The following is a 15,744-nucleotide window of genomic DNA, read 5'->3' on the forward strand; positions in this document are numbered from 1 at the left end:
GGGGGGGGGGGTGGTATGTTAATGAATTTGAGCTAGAAATCAGCTATGATTGTTAATGAATTTGAGCTAAGTTTGAGCTAGAAATCAGTCACCATTAAGGTAAATAATAAAGCTTAATAAGATAGTTTAGGAATTCAAGGGAGGTCTAGACCCTCTCTAACCTAAACGTACCTCCGCTCCTGTCCTCCAGTTTGGTCTTTACTTTCATGCCTCATTTGGTTCACGTTAAGTTAAGAAAAGAAATCAATTTTTTTTATTTTCTAATTATATTTTCTGGATTATCTGTCTCCAATTTCCGGATTCAAATTGGTTAACCACCACCATTTTAGTGGTCATACCACAATCCAATACGGTGCAGTCCATATGTAGCAAGACAGAACCAATTAGGTAGTTGGCAGATTTGAATTCGAATTTGAGAACATATGATTTCAGCACATATTTTCCAATGGCAACCACATTCCCGTACGATTTTCAACATTATTGACTTTACACAGAAGAAAAGCATTTATATTTACCAAACTAAAAATGGGAACAATCAACGATCAAACAATATTCCCTAATAATCCAATATTTATATATGAAAATGTAGAATATCCAATATGAAAAGTCCTTATGCGAGATGAAAGTCTGAAATTTGATTTTGGAATTCTTGAAAAGTTTATGTACCATGTATTTCTTCGGTTTTAGTATATAATATCATGAAAACGGAATGCCAATCTGCGTTAGTTTTCGTCATTCTCTACCTACCAGTTTGAAGAGAGGAGTCTGTTTGTTATTGTAATCGCGATTCGGAGAATATCTTTGTAGAGGGGAACTCATGTTTCATGCTGATGCTGCAAAATGCATCATGCACTTTGAAGAAAACAATCAAGTAGATAAATAAAAATCAAACGAGCAACACATTTAGCAGTACTATTATCATCCTTTTCTCTGCTGAAGTCGACTGGTATTGTCTCTGGAATCTAACTATGTATTACAATGGAATGTAAATGTAGAAATCTAACTAACATAACAACTTCACATCATCCATGTTGAAGTAGAATCACAGACCTAAGAGCATAAGCAGAAGAAGATCGGTTGGTTTACGGCTTCATCAAATATGACCTGTGCTACTCTAAGGGAGCTATCGTCATATTTTCAGTATGACAGCGTCTGATCTGATGTTGGTTTCTTAAACCAGGCACCTTGATTGCATCCACAACGTGACAGAATCGAGCTGAAATGGAAGTAAATTGAATTTTCTGCTGTGTGAGATGTATTTACATCACAGATTGAAACTTAACAATCAAATAGTAAGAGGAAAGCAACATAAAACTGAAGTCTCTATGCTCATTCTGGTGCTCAAATCATATATTTCATTGAACCGCATATGATACACCTTATGTGCATCATGACATTTGACCGCTTGAACTGATGTAGGATACAAAATCCTGTTATCTATCATCTACTGAGCTTGAGTTATTATGATTGGACTGAAAAGAGAAACAAGGGAACTTCACGGGTTTCCTATACTACTCTGAAACTGCATCTAGGATTTTACCTACTGCAACTCTACTAGTAGAAAACTAAATAACTAGCTCTTTCTTTCTCTCTTCCGTATTAACTGGCCAAGAAGTTCATACAGATAGGAGGGCGAACCTTTGCCAACGCAAGAATTGATGAAGGGAGAATCCATAATCCATCTCCACAGATCAAACCAGAAGCAACTGCAGGAACCATCAAACTGGCCTTGTTATGTTTCAGTTTGTGCCACACAAACACGATCAAACTCCCCATGCACATGTCAATTGCAAAGTAAGCTCCAACCAGGAAAGGAACAGCCATAGCCATTGGAAGGGGGACATATTTGCTCATTTTCTTGGGACCAAAATCTCTCAGCAAATTGGCTGCTATGGCAAAGCTAAAAAAAGCATAGCATAGGTCCAAGCAATGTTGGGGAAGGGCAGAGAAGCCTTGCACTCCAAGAATTGCCATGTTACGATAAATGATGGCATAAGGGACTTTATATTCACCATTTGGGTTCCCAACATCAAAAGCCTTGTAGAAGAGAAAGAATGTCAGGGGAGCTACCACACAGCCAATAGCTGTCCCGATAGCTTGACTAACTATCATTGATCGAGGAGATGTGAAAGTTAGATGGCCCGTCTTCAAATCATGCATCAGGTCAGATGAGATAGAAACTATGGACTTGATCAAACCACAGCCAACGAGTCCTGCAACGACACCATCATGTTTCCCAGCCACAGCAGCTAGCACGAAAAGAGCTACTTTCCCATAGTTGTAGGCCATGTTCATGTCTGTTAAACCCGCACCGTAGGCATTGCAGAAGCTTAGAGACGGTGCAATCATGTACGCAACAACTATATAATACCATTTCAGCTGAGGAAACATCATAGGGATAACAATGATGGAGATGATGGAGAACAATATGTACCCTACGCATGCAACCCAAATAGGAATCTTATCTCTTATGAAGACCTCATTTCGTCGGCGTTCATCAAGAGGCAGATTCGGATCAATCGAAACTTCGTCTGTATGAGAGATAGATAGGTAAGTTAGTGAAGTTACCCCATTACAAGCTTCTTGACTAACAATATGGAGATACATAAAATGCCAATCATTTACCTGTTGTGAGGTCCTTCTTGTTCAGTTTGGTGTGGATACTTGAGCCAGTAAAGTAAAGTATCTTGAGAAAATTGTACAGCCCATCTCCTAGTATCAGGGCAATCGAAACAAAAACCTGCACCAACAAAAATATCCATAAAATTCATTTTCTAAGTACATGAAATAAAAGAAATCCCAGTGAGTAAATCAGTTAGGCATTTGATTGAAATGGATTTGACTTTATAGTTCTACCTTATAACCATTTACACTCTTCATACTACTTTCTGATAAAGTTGCAGGGAACCATTCCCCTTTAAGGCCCTTTATTAAGGGCCACATTATTCCCCAAGAGAGCACAGCCCCGAGAAGCAAAGATAAGTTCACAAGATGGGAACAGATCATTCCTGCTCCTATGTATGTCATACTAAAATCAAAGTAGAACCTGCAAAATTCAATTTGTCGAATTCAATTATATGAAAAAAAGAATCTAACATAGTACACTTAAGAGGAATGGCAGGAATAGAGCACACACGTATTCTTCCAAGCTTTCAATCCAAATGTTGGAAACTGAACAAACCCACATTGCTCCCCGCCGGCATAAAACCACTGAAAGCCAGCCCACAAGAAACTAAATGAAAAGTACTTCATAAACCCATGAACCTGCTTCCTGCAAGAAGAACCTCAACATGTTTTAGTTCTTTCAGAACTCCAACTCTATTTGATTTTGTATATGAATTAATAATTCATGAAAACTGATGCATACTTGGCCATTTTGTCTCCTTTTGGAGTATGGAACCCATTTATAAGAACAGCAGTAGCAGTTCCACTCGGATAAGGTAGTTTATAGTCTATTATCATAATCTGCAAAACCACCGAAAATGCAATGAACAAGCAATCTCCTAAACTTAACCAAGGATCAATAAATTCGTACTAATCAAACACACAAACCAATAATCTATTTCTGAATGATTTAGCAGTTGATTAAACTAGCTCTAATCACCTCTAAGTGGAAGAACTTGAGAATATACCTTTCTGAGAGGAACCAAAGCCAAAAGACCAACAAAGCTAGTAACAAAGAGAAAACCAGTCATCCAAACAAGACCAGGCTCCTTGGTGCTCCCTGGAGTATTCCCTTCAGTATCAACTCCAGCTAGCTCATATGTCCTCCTGTTCAAACCCAAGAGGTAAGATCCAAACCCTCCTGCAATGTCACATTATCAGAAACAAAAACTACAAAAAAAAAAAAACAAAAACAAAAACAAAAATCTTCCACAGCAGTATTCAATAGCTTTTCTAACCTCCAACAGCAATGCTATAACAAGCAACAGCACAGGTCTGAATCACGGTATTCTCTTGCCTAGTGAACGGTTTTGACACAATCCCAGCCTTTGATAGCAGCTTGGTCCAAGTCTGCACAAACACAAAGGCCAGGAGAGCGGCTGACACATTGAGATTGGGAATCAAACCAGTGGTGAGGTTCAGCTTCTGCACAATAACACTGTATATGATCCCAATGATCACACTAGACACAAGTCCCCTAAATGTAATCTGTTCCTTCCATGGAGGGAGTCTGTTCATCTCCACAGATCCACCAACTCCATTTTGCTCCACATTTTCCCTCTCAATATTCTCAATCTCCATGTTTCCATCCCTGCCTGTGTTCCCCATTCGGTTTGCTCAAAACAACAGCACCACCTCTTCTCCCTAATCCAAATTCAACACTCAATTTCAGAAATGCATGAATTTATACAATCCACGATACAGAAACGACAAACCCAATATGCATTAATGTGATGCAGAAATGAAAGAGACGCAACACTAAAACCATAAATTTTATGTTCTCACCTCAAACGCAGCAATTCCAGAAATCCAAAAATGGGAAATGGGGAAATCCGAAACCCTTCAAAGCCTTCAAATTTGCATTCAAAATTTCTCCTTTAACAACTTGAAACGAGGGTAAACTCAGAATTGCATCTCTCTCTCTGCGTTGACCTCCTCACCACAAAATATCAAAACATTGAAGAACACAGAGACAACCCAATACAGAGAATATAAAACAAAAAAAGCTGACCAAAAAACAAAAGGTTTGAGCCCAGAAATCTAGAAACAGTTGCTTGCTGTCCCAGTTTTAGCTCACTTCCCACATCACCACATACCCAAAACTCTCATAAAGGTTGAGACTTTATAGAAGGAAAATCAATAAAGGAGGGAAATTTACAAAGGAGAATCCTTGAAAAGGCAAAATAGGAGACTCAGATTACTCTGCATGTACTACAAAGCTTGTAGTACAGAAACAGTTCTATGTAGTACATATATATACAACCAACCAAATTTTCCAACCCCATTAACAGAAAGAATAGTAATACATTTTCAGAGACACGTTTCTGAATGACTCAGACATCTAAGGCTGGAAGATCTACATCTGCTAAAGCACAAGAGTCGGAGATATTGAAATGGAAGGTGGTTAGTGATGGATGTGAGTGTTTGGAACTTACAGATTCCTTGACAAAAAAGTGAGTAGACTTGATGCGTGTGGGTTCAACAAGTCAGAACAAACGTACACCCAGAAGTGCGTGTGGCTTTTATATGGTCAACTAACCCAACAGCTATATGGAATGATGACTTGTGTGAGATTGATTTGAGGTGGGCGGCTCCAAGATTGAAAGTAATTGGATCGGATGGTGAGATATCAATTTGACTAGTCTGGTTAGGATGAGATACACTAGTTGTGGCCTAAATGCGTGTGGATATATGTTGCGAGATAATATCGCCTAATCTTTACTGTACTTATAAGTGAGCATAGTTTTCCTTCTTAATAGGAGATATATATGCATCTTCTGTGTTCAAGAATGATGACATTCATACCTTCTATATGCATTTTCCATGTTCAAGGATGATGGCATACCTCCCTAATTGTAGGTAGAGTTAGTGACACCTGATGTCATTATGCATGTGTTGTATCGGGCCTTAACAATTTTAAATACACAAGTGCTAGGATTTGTCAAATTAGGAAATAATTTGCATTTTGTTAATCGTACGTGTTCATTATTGTGTTTCATTTTTAAATTGAGCATAAATAGTATTGGTACTTTTTGTACTTAATGTAGATGATGAACGTCTCAGCTGCTTAATACGTATATGCATGCAGTATTTCTAACGGTTTTTCAATAATGATCATCTTTGGCTAATTCATAATGACTCGATGAGCATCATCCTTGAATGACTTACTAATTCAATGGGGTTGGACCATTTCATTCCATATCTAAGGTTTGGACCATTTAACTAGCTTAGCAAGAATGAGAATTCTGATATTGTCATGTCTCTATAATCACTAGAATTGACTATTCCATAGTCACTAGTGGTGATTTTCTTTGAATCCTATATAGTTGATGCTTGAAGCCAACTATTGATTAGCTACTAGTCTATGCTTTAAAGAAATGCTTCTATGACAAACAAGAAAGGATGGATGAAGAAAAGGCCAATGAGATTATGAGAACACGGGAGAGTATAGTTTATGCCCCAAACATCAAACTTGGGCCGTTTGAGCCCAGATAACAGAATAGAAACAAGGCATAATCTATGAGCAATGTAACTTGAGCCCAAACTAGAAACTCCTGCTGTCTTGTCACAAAGTATGCAGTCTATTTTTCCCCTTTGATAGCACCCAAATTTCATAAAAAAGAGCTTTCATTTGATAATGTGATTGTCATTTGATAATGTTTGATAACATATTCTCCCATACATGTTATACATTTTCTTGATGTTATCATAATTAAAAAATATTAAAATTTTCTTGCATATTAGACATTGATCTAATCATAAAAAAGTAATAGTTGAACATAATACAACAAAACGCATAAATAATATGAGAACAACCGCACTGGCTCTATACATTCTCATTCTCATTTTATTTATGAGAATGAACAATCTCCAAAATTTAAATTTACCATAAAGAAAAAGAAATATCAAGAGTCCAATCTAAGCAAGCAAATCGTTATTTCTTCTTCATCACACAAAAATTTACCACCCAAAAAACCAAAAAGGACAGTATCGTAATTATAACAAGCCACTTCCTCATCAAGCAAAGTGAACCAAACCTTCTCCTCTTCCCCTTCAAAAGCTCTCTTATCTCTCTCTCCCTCTTCCTCTCTCTATCTCTATCAAATTAGGGTTTGCTGGTTATCAATTCCACTGATAAACCCTTTTCGATTTTCTCATCCCAAATGGGTTCGCAGAGAGAGACCAAGTTCTTGCAGGAGCTCATGCTCTACGCCGCGAGCGCTGCCCTGAGCTACCTGGCTATCGTCGTGGGGCTCCGACACCTTGACCCGAACCGCGAGGCCTCCAAGAAGGCCATGGAGCACAAGAAGGAAATCGCTAAGCGGCTAGGTCGTCCTCTCATTCAGACCAATCCTTATGAGGTAGAAAACCACTGTGGAAAAAGCTCTTTGATATTTTTGTGCCCTAATTTTCGTAATTAGGTTTTCGTTTGCCTTTATTTGGTAATTGGGATTGGAATAGGGAATGTGAAAGTATTGAACTTTGATTTCTTTGGGTTTTGATTTTGTTCTCAGAAGGTTTGTCTTTTTGGAATATATGATGAGTTTGGTTATGGGGTTATCTTGCTTTGAACTAAGTTTTTAAGTATGAGTATTGATTGCTTGGTAATCGTAATGTAAATGCTTGCGATGTTATGCATCAATATGGATTTAAATGAAACCAGTGGTGTTAGGTTGCTTCACTATCTACGATTGTCTTTTAGCAGCATTAGTTATCTTCCCCTTGAATGAATAAGTGGGAATGTGAAAGCAGTGAACTTTGATTTCATAGTGTTTTGATTTTGTTCTCAGAAAATTGGTTTCGGGATAATGAGTTTGATTATGGGGTTATGGCGTTTCGAACTTTTTTAAGTATGATCAATGCTTGCATAGTATTCATTACTGGATTGTAAATACTTGGGATGTTATCCATCGACGTGGGATTCACTTCACTTTTGAGGATTGCTTTTAGCATTTGTTATCTTCTCCTTGAAATTGCAGCATTTAGTGAGATTGACTAATGCTTATCTAGTTGATTATTATCAGGATGTTATAGCTTGCGATGTTATAAACCCTGACCACATTGATGTGGAGTTTAACTCCATTGGAGGGCTGGAGGAGATAAAGGAAGCCTTATTTGAACTGGTGATTCTTCCACTCAAGAGGCCGGACCTCTTTAACCATGGGAAACTCCTTGGTCCACAGAAGGGAGTCTTGTTGTATGGACCACCGGGTACTGGGAAGACTATGCTTGCTAAAGCTATTGCAAAGGAGTCTGGAGCTGTTTTCATTAATGTTAGGATATCAAATCTGATGAGCAAGTGGTTTGGTGATGCACAAAAACTTGGTAAGTGTTGAACATGTTAAACTTGTGCTTTGTGCTTTGGATTGTAGAATATTTCTTAATATCTTTAAATTTTTCTCTGAGTCAGTATAGCATTTGTACTTATTTGCTTGTGCTGAATCTCATCAGCTTCATGCTTTGCATACTTCTCTTAATCCAAGCTGGATTCAAAACATACTAGGTTATCTACTAATTGGTAGGAGTTTCTCAACATGGTCAACATGATTGCTTTTGGTTATAATATTGATCTGAGGATTTTAAACTTATATATGGACAGAGTGTGTATGTTCCATTAGTGTCCCTCCGTAATCTTCAGTTTATACTTGTGTAATGTATTTGATTTTGTCTTCGTACCCTTTTGTCAACTATGCTTAGCATGTTATTATATGCTTCTGCAGTTTCTGCTGTGTTTAGCTTGGCTCATAAACTTCAGCCTGCTATCATATTTATCGACGAGGTTGATAGTTTCTTAGGACAGCGCCGTACTACAGAGCATGAAGCATTAACAAACATGAAAACTGAGTTCATGGCTTTGTGGGATGGGTTTACTACAGACCGTAAGTTTCTTATTCTCTTTTCACTCTAAAATTGTTTAGTTTCTTGGTAAGGCTTTTGGTTTGATGGTTTTATGTATTTCATCTAGAAAATGCTCGGGTTATGGTTCTTGCTGCTACTAATCGTCCATCAGAGCTTGATGAAGCAATACTTCGGCGTCTTCCTCAGGCCTTTGAGATTGGGATGCCCAGTGCAAAGGATAGAGCTGAGATATTGAAAGTAGTCTTGAAGGGTGAGAGAGTTGAAAATAACATTGATTTTGATCGTTTAGCTGCCTTGGCTGACGGGTACACTGGTTCAGACCTACTTGAACTCTGCAAGAAAGCAGCCTATATCCCAATTAGAGGTTTACTAGATGAAGAGAAGAGAGGGAAAAAAGCTTCGGTGAGTTTCTTTTCAACCATTTAACAGTTGACAAAATCCTTCAATATATATGATATATTGCAAGAGTGGGGATAAAAATCTTGGAATTGTAGGATTGTAAAGTAGGGCTGTAGGATTTGATTCTTTGAATATTACTCAAAGTATTGGTCTATGCTTCTTTTTCCAGGCACCAAGGCCATTATCACAGAAGGACTTGGAGAATGTTCTTGCAACTTCCAGGCATACAAAGGTTGCTGCAAATGAGTATTATACAGGATTGAACTTGCCATCATCACCAAGGTTGTCAAGGAACAGGGATTCTGTTGAGATTCCAGCTCAAGCTGCAATTAATGAGCTCTCTAGGCTTGTGGTTTCCCAGATATTGAATATTCAAACCGATCCCCAGGACCCGTAAAGTCGTAGCTCATCAACCCCAAGCCACAGGTCCCCTATGACTGACATTTTCCATTCAGCATTGTCATACTGTGGCAGTAGTATCCTCTTCAATCCTTTATTAGGTTTTGTATAAATCATCCAAGTTCTCACGGAGTTCCATATTCTTGAATGCCTAATATCAGATTTTGATTTAGCAAGCTAAAAGCAACATGATACAATGATAAATATCATACTCTTTTGTATTGCTTAAAGTTAGATGTTTGGAAATTAACCATTTTCTATTACAGAAGTTTTGTGACTGTTTATAGTGGTTATTATTGCATCAGATCTCTGTCTCTTCATTCTTACTAGAAAAATGACGTCTATCCACCAACTAGCTTCTACCATCATATTCTTGATGATGTTGATAGCCAAATTATGTGCCTACCTATTGATGTGTTATTATTTATGAGTTATTAGAATATTAGATGGTCATCAAGTGTTTATGTACCTTGAAGCAGTTGTTTGTTAGTGATGCTTATGGTTGTAATGAGTGTGTTTAACATGGTCAGCCAAGTTGGTTTTGGCTACCAAATGATTAGGACCATCTTCTATCTATGACACATTAGCTGGCGGAGCACTGGGGTTTTGGTTTTGGTTTAGGTTTACTGCTGGGAGTGAAGGCCACGCAATAAGGCGAGGCCTCCTCATTACCAACCCTTTTGAAGTTTGCGAGCCTCGGTCCCTCCCACACGCTTTTACTAATACTCGGGACCACATCTGCACCGCAAGGGCTGAGCCGTTAAATTAGACACCGCATGCAACGCGCCTCGTGGGCGCATCTCATGTATCCGAAGTTACAGTACTCTAGGGCACTATCGAACCATAATATAGGCTTGTTAAGCATCTTATATTTCCGGAGTTGCAGTACTCTAAAGCACTACTAAACAATAGTCTAGGCTCGTTAAGGTAGGGGAGTAAGAAATCACGGCCAAAATGTTACAATTCAGTGAGTACAAACAAATGATACTAAAAATGACCCTCAAGTTCTATATAACAAGAATCAGAGTATGGTATTAGGTGCCATCAAATTATATGATATGATATTTCAGCAAATAAGTGAGATGTCCAAATCAACAATTTGACATTTTGTTGTTTAATTGACTATGATCAAAGTTGTGACACTAGTTTAGTACCTTACTGTCCATGAGCAATTTGTTCCAAGAATGTCATATATCAGCTGATTAGTCTTCTTCTATGTTTAATAATCCCCACGGATTAGTATTAATTACTCCCACTAATCCTTGACATAAACTATTATCAAGCATGCATGTTGAATATGAATATCATGTCTTAGATTGCCCAGGTCTTACTTGGTGAGCAAAACCATTTGACTAGTGTGTGCTGAAGAAGAAGAAGCATGCCTTGAAAGGGTCTGGCTTTTACTAGTTCAAAACCAGCATGCAGCTTTCAGGCAACAGTAGGAGGCCTTTACACGTTTGAATGTGAAGCACTAATAGGCGACGAGCTTCGTCCCTTTTCTCTCGTTTCTTTTTCTTCTTACCCTTTTTAGTGTATGTGCTACATCAGTGAGCTCCACATGAAAAAGTCACAAACTATAGCAAGCAGATTCCGACTTTACCTATCCACCAAAGGCTGCAATCACATCTCTCACTGTTACCATATGATCTCTGACTATTCTGTGTGCGTTAGGCAGGGTCGGTTATGGATTCTAATTAGCTCACTGGTCACCACCTAGAATTGTATATTCACATCAAGATCATTATTCATTACTCACATTTTGTTTTATGTTCTTCCCAAATGTCCTCGATAATCTCACGTGGAAAGTGCTTTCAAATGTCTTCCGGTTTCTTGTGGGGATTCAATGGCAAATGTAATGAACAGAAGAATCATATCATTCCTATCTCCGGATTTGCTTTTCTCCCTCCCCGTTGATACATTTCTTCAATCTTTATCGCATAATAAACATCAAACTTCGCCTACATGTAATCTGCGAACATAAATTCATGAAATTTATATGAGAATAAGAACATGTTAACATCTTATCCTATTAAACGAAAATCGGTTCGAAGTGATTTGTGTCCTTGTTATCCGATTTCTCTAGTCTTTCAGCTAGCAATACCTAAGAAACTTGCGAAGTACTCCAACAAAGTCCAAGCTGCAGGGCTAGGGCTATCAACCTTGTGCTAAAAGACTAAAACAGAGGATAATACGAACAAAACATACTGATTAACTGATTATTATGGAACGACCATTACTCAATTATAGAATGAGTAAGACGAATCCAGAGCAATCCAGCGCCGTTTGTCAAAAATGAAGAACCCAAATTAGTCAATAAAATTGAAAAAAAAGGGCACATGTGAATAGTCCTAGACCCTTCTATATATATTATTCCACTTCTATAAACTCAAATTAATAACACGCACAAATATAGGTCCTTGGTCCTTGGTCATCAATTCACAGCCAAACCAAAACCAAAGCCAAAATTAGATCAAACAACCTCCATTTCCTTCTTCCTTCTTGTATCCTGCACCATTTCATTGACCCGTTACTACTTCCTCTGCCGGCTTAAGCCGTCCACAAAACCCCCATTAAATATTTCCAATTCTTCACCTTCATATATATTTGAGCAACCCTAATTCTCCAACACTCGTACCTCTCTCTCTAAACAAACATCATGGTCCGGTTCATGGGTGTCGTCTACTTCATCCTCTTCCTCATACCTGTCTTCTATGTTCTTAGGTTCTTGTCCAAAACATCTCTGCTTCACATGCTCTTGAAATCATGGCAATCCTTAATCGACAGGTTTCATGTTTACCAGTTCTACAAGGTCCCCCAGTTCAACCACAACTTCCAAGAGAATCAACTCTACCGTAAAATCTCTCTCTACCTTAACTCCCTCCCCAACATTGAAGACTCCGACTTCACCAACCTCTTCTCCGGTTCCAAATCCAACGACATCTTCTTCCAACACGACAACAACCACTCCGTAGGCGACACCTTCCTCAGCGCCAAGGTTTCTTGGACTAATGAAAAGTCCGATGTCGATGGAATAAGGTCATACGTTTTGAGAATCAAGAAAACCGACAAGAGACGTGTTTTCCGACAGTACTTCCAGCACATACTGACCGTATCCGACGAGATTGAGCAACGGAACAAGGAGATCAAGCTGTACATGAATCTCGCAACAGAAAACGAACGGTGGAGATCGGTCCCCTTCACCCACCCGGCAACCTTGGACAGTGTCGTCATGGACACGGAGCTGAAAAACAAGGTAAGGTCTGATCTAGAACAATTCTTGAAGTCGAAGCAATACTACCATAGACTCGGTCGTGTCTGGAAACGAAGCTTCTTACTCTACGGTCCTTCCGGAACCGGCAAAACCAGCTTCGTCGCCGCCATGGCTAGGTTCCTGTCGTACGACGTGTACGACATCGACATGTCCAAAGTCGTCGATGACTCCGATCTGAAAATGCTCCTATTACAAACAAAGTCCAAGTCGTTAATTGTCGTGGAAGATCTCGACCGTTACTTGACGGAGAACACGACAAGATCGACGGCTGTGAGCCTCTCGGGGTTGCTGAACTTCATGGACGGAATCGTCTCCAGCTGCGGCGAGGAGAGAGTGTTGGTTTTCACGATGAACGGGAAAGACCACGTGGACGGGTTGGTCATGCGGCCGGGTCGGATCGACGTGCATATCCATTTCCCTCTCTGCGATTTCTCGGCGTTCAAAAGCTTGGCGAACACGTACTTAGGAGTCAAAGAGCACAAGCTGTTTCCTCAGGTGGAGGAGATTTTCCAGAGCGGCGGGAGTTTAAGTCCGGCGGTGATCGGAGAGATCATGATATCGAACCGGAGCTCGCCGAGTAGGGCATTGAAGTCGGTGATATCGGCGCTGCAGACGGACGTGGATAATAAGACGACGGTGAAGGTGGCGCAGGCGTTGACGAGTAGCGGGTCGGGTCGGTCGGAGGAGGGTGAGGGCGGGAGTACGGTGTTTTGTAGGGAGAGTGTTCACACGGTGAGGGAGTTTAGGAAGTTGTATGGGCTTTTGAGATTGGGGAGTAGGAGGAAGGAGGAGCCGCCGGTGCCGTTGCCGTTGGATAGAAGTTCGTCGGAAAAAGAAGGATCACGGCACGAAAGGATCATCGTGTAAATTGAACACCTATTTATTTTTTTAGAATTATTTTAATGTCTCTCGTCACCACAGTAACTCTTGTAAAATAACCACATAAATGAGAAATTTTTTCATTTTATCATCAACACTTTTCGCTAGCGTTACATTATTTTGTAACGAAACTTCTAATATGCATATATTGATACGACTTTTCTACTATACATATGTGTATAACATAACATCAAGCTGTGAGCTATCCAATCATCTTGAATTTTAAATTGTTAAATGATCAGACGACTTACGGTTTGATATATGTCATACAAATATGTATAGCAGCCGAACCTATATTGATACATATATGATAGACGCATATAGCGTGATACTGTGTGAGACGGTGACTTATACGTCCTCTAACAATTTTATCGTCCGCATATATGAATTTAGTGCTCACTTTTGTTTTAATAGTAATCTTTTAGACTTTTCTTCTTACTATTTCTAATGTAATTCTTAATTTAGTTAGTTTCACAATTTCGTGCTCGGATTGTAGAAAAACTTATGTCAACAATTTCGACATTTCAAAATAAGTAAATTTAAAGGTACGGTAATGACTATGTAGTTACCAAAATAGATGGGAAGTGACTACTCTAAATGTTTGATTTGACTTGGGCTTGTGTCTCGTGAGTTTAACAACTATATGGTGCGCCCGACTATTTTGAAAGCAACACAACCCTTTCTTCAATGATTTTGGCATCATATCAGTTCTACAAGACATCAAGTAAATTACAAAACAAAAAGAAGGAATGAAAGATTCTACATCACCAACTGTTTATTTTCGGCTGGAAAATGATTTCTTATGAGTTGCATGTTGAAAGAATCGACATGAAAATTACATTGTTTTCGACACCGTTTCTTATCGGTCCATTTCTGTAGCAAGTCCTTGTTTTGTTACACAAGAAGGAAACTTGTTCAAAACTTGCTTGTTTACCCAAAAGAGATAAAACTTGTTTTGAAATGTTTTGAAAGTGTATATGGTTGAATGATTCAAAGATTGATGCACTGATCTCAGTCTTTCTCTCTACTAGATCGATGAGATAGATAATAGATTGATTCAAATGGGAATGTACCTAGAAGGCTAGAACTTTCAACTTGATACTTTAACCATAACCATATCGATTTGAGTTTGTCTGTTTGGCCCCTATTCATGAAATTTGATTACTTTTTCTTTGAAAACTATAACAGTAAAAAAACCCTACCGAGCAGCCACTAGTTTCTCTCCCAAACCCTACCAACTAGATCGGCCAACGCTCGTCCGGTGGTGGCCTTGCATCTGTGATGGCCTTGGCCGCTCGATGCTGCTACTGCCGGACGGGCTTCAAAGCCTCTACCGGTGATCATTTCATTTGATATGGTTTTTGAGTTTGATAACATCGAGACAGATTCTGGTCCGATGCAGCGTTGACGTAAAGTGTCGGCAACAAAGATGGCTATGGCGGCATTGTTGAAGGTTTTACAATGGCAACAACATCGTCGACGTCAACTGAGTGATTGGGGGGCTGGGTGCGTTGGAGACCCAGATCGTTCTGAGTCTTCTCGGCTGATTCTCTCAGGGCTTCAGTGGTGGCTTTCAGGTTGGTGCTGGTGAGATTTTCGTGACGGCGGTGGTGGTCATTGTCGGCGGTTTGCACAGTGCGGCAAAGGCAGAGTCAAGATGATGTTCTTGGGCTTGGGCTAGGGCAAAATACTGTGGTTACTGGGCTGAGGTATCCATTAGTTTTTTTTCATTTTTATAGTTTCCTAGGTGGGCTTTTGCCCTGTTCTACGCACCCTGTGCTCTAGTTAGTCTTCTAGTTTCCTTAGTTTTTTCCTACGGGTTATGGGTCTCAATTTTGTCGACTTAATTCCCAGTGTCCTTTAGTTGTACACCCATAGAGGTCCGCAGACGACTACATTCACTGTTGAAGAGAGTTAAGTTAGGAAGGTTGAGTCTATAGTTCTTCTAGTACCTCCGGCATCCGGCATAGTACCAATGGAGGAGTCTACTAGGTCGACGTATTGAATGTATAATGAGTAGGTCTAGTTTCTAATTTTCTATGTACCACTCTGGGTAGCGGGTACTACCATTATCTTCTTGTCTGTTTAAAGATGACAGCGGAAATGTATGTAATGACGTATTCTGGTTTGTGTTTAATATATTTCTTGCCCAGAGCTATTCAAAAAAAAAAAGAAGGGAAATTTGATTACTTATCTACTACTATGTTTATCTTACACTCTTTGATTTCACCTTTGGGGCTTTGGGCAGAACCTCTCTTCCTATACCTCTTTTG

General features: G+C 39.3%; 3 protein-coding genes across 3 annotated transcripts in view; 2 read left to right on the top strand and 1 right to left on the bottom strand.

Annotated features, from left to right (window-relative positions):
* Positions 1 to 4,272, bottom strand: part of LOC101305323 (metal-nicotianamine transporter YSL3-like) — a 6,758-nt gene extending 2,486 nt beyond the window's left edge. The window contains 8 exon segments of the mRNA XM_004309057.1: positions 914 to 966; positions 1,605 to 2,563; positions 2,598 to 2,740; positions 2,857 to 3,046; positions 3,137 to 3,271; positions 3,368 to 3,465; positions 3,633 to 3,805; positions 3,903 to 4,272. Coding sequence (XP_004309105.1) covers positions 914 to 966; positions 1,605 to 2,563; positions 2,598 to 2,740; positions 2,857 to 3,046; positions 3,137 to 3,271; positions 3,368 to 3,465; positions 3,633 to 3,805; positions 3,903 to 4,272 — 2,121 coding nt within the window.
* Positions 4,273 to 6,712: 2,440 nt separating this feature from the next.
* On the top strand, positions 6,713 to 9,584 carry LOC101308224 (ATPase family AAA domain-containing protein 1-A-like). Its single transcript, XM_004307850.1, has 5 exons — positions 6,713 to 7,025; positions 7,689 to 7,989; positions 8,385 to 8,543; positions 8,630 to 8,925; positions 9,092 to 9,584. The coding sequence occupies exons 1-5, from the start codon at positions 6,828 to 6,830 to the stop codon at positions 9,317 to 9,319; spliced, it is 1,182 nt and encodes a 393-aa protein (XP_004307898.1). The 5' UTR covers positions 6,713 to 6,827; the 3' UTR covers positions 9,320 to 9,584.
* Positions 9,585 to 11,749: 2,165 nt separating this feature from the next.
* LOC101310167 (mitochondrial chaperone BCS1-like) lies at positions 11,750 to 13,637 on the top strand. The gene has a single exon (XM_004307857.1). It carries the CDS (start codon positions 11,978 to 11,980, stop codon positions 13,457 to 13,459), a length of 1,482 nt encoding a protein of 493 aa, XP_004307905.1. The 5' UTR covers positions 11,750 to 11,977; the 3' UTR covers positions 13,460 to 13,637.
* The last annotated feature ends 2,107 nt before the right edge of the window (positions 13,638 to 15,744 follow it).

The sequence above is a fragment of the Fragaria vesca genome, linkage group LG7, assembly GCF_000184155.1.
Source record: "Fragaria vesca subsp. vesca linkage group LG7, FraVesHawaii_1.0, whole genome shotgun sequence".
Taxonomy (NCBI): domain Eukaryota; kingdom Viridiplantae; phylum Streptophyta; class Magnoliopsida; order Rosales; family Rosaceae; genus Fragaria; species Fragaria vesca.

Bases quoted from the DNA above. Each gene is read 5' to 3' on its own strand.
- LOC101310167 (XM_004307857.1), top strand. From the start codon at position 11,978: ATGGTCCGGTTCATGGGTGTCGTCTACTTCATCCTCTTCCTCATACCT.
- LOC101308224 (XM_004307850.1), top strand. From the start codon at position 6,828: ATGGGTTCGCAGAGAGAGACCAAGTTCTTGCAGGAGCTCATGCTCTAC. The intron at 8,544-8,629 runs GTAAGTTTCTTA...TATTTCATCTAG, and splicing joins GGATGGGTTTACTACAGACC to AAAATGCTCGGGTTATGGTT. The intron at 8,926-9,091 runs GTGAGTTTCTTT...TTCTTTTTCCAG, and splicing joins AGAGAGGGAAAAAAGCTTCG to GCACCAAGGCCATTATCACA.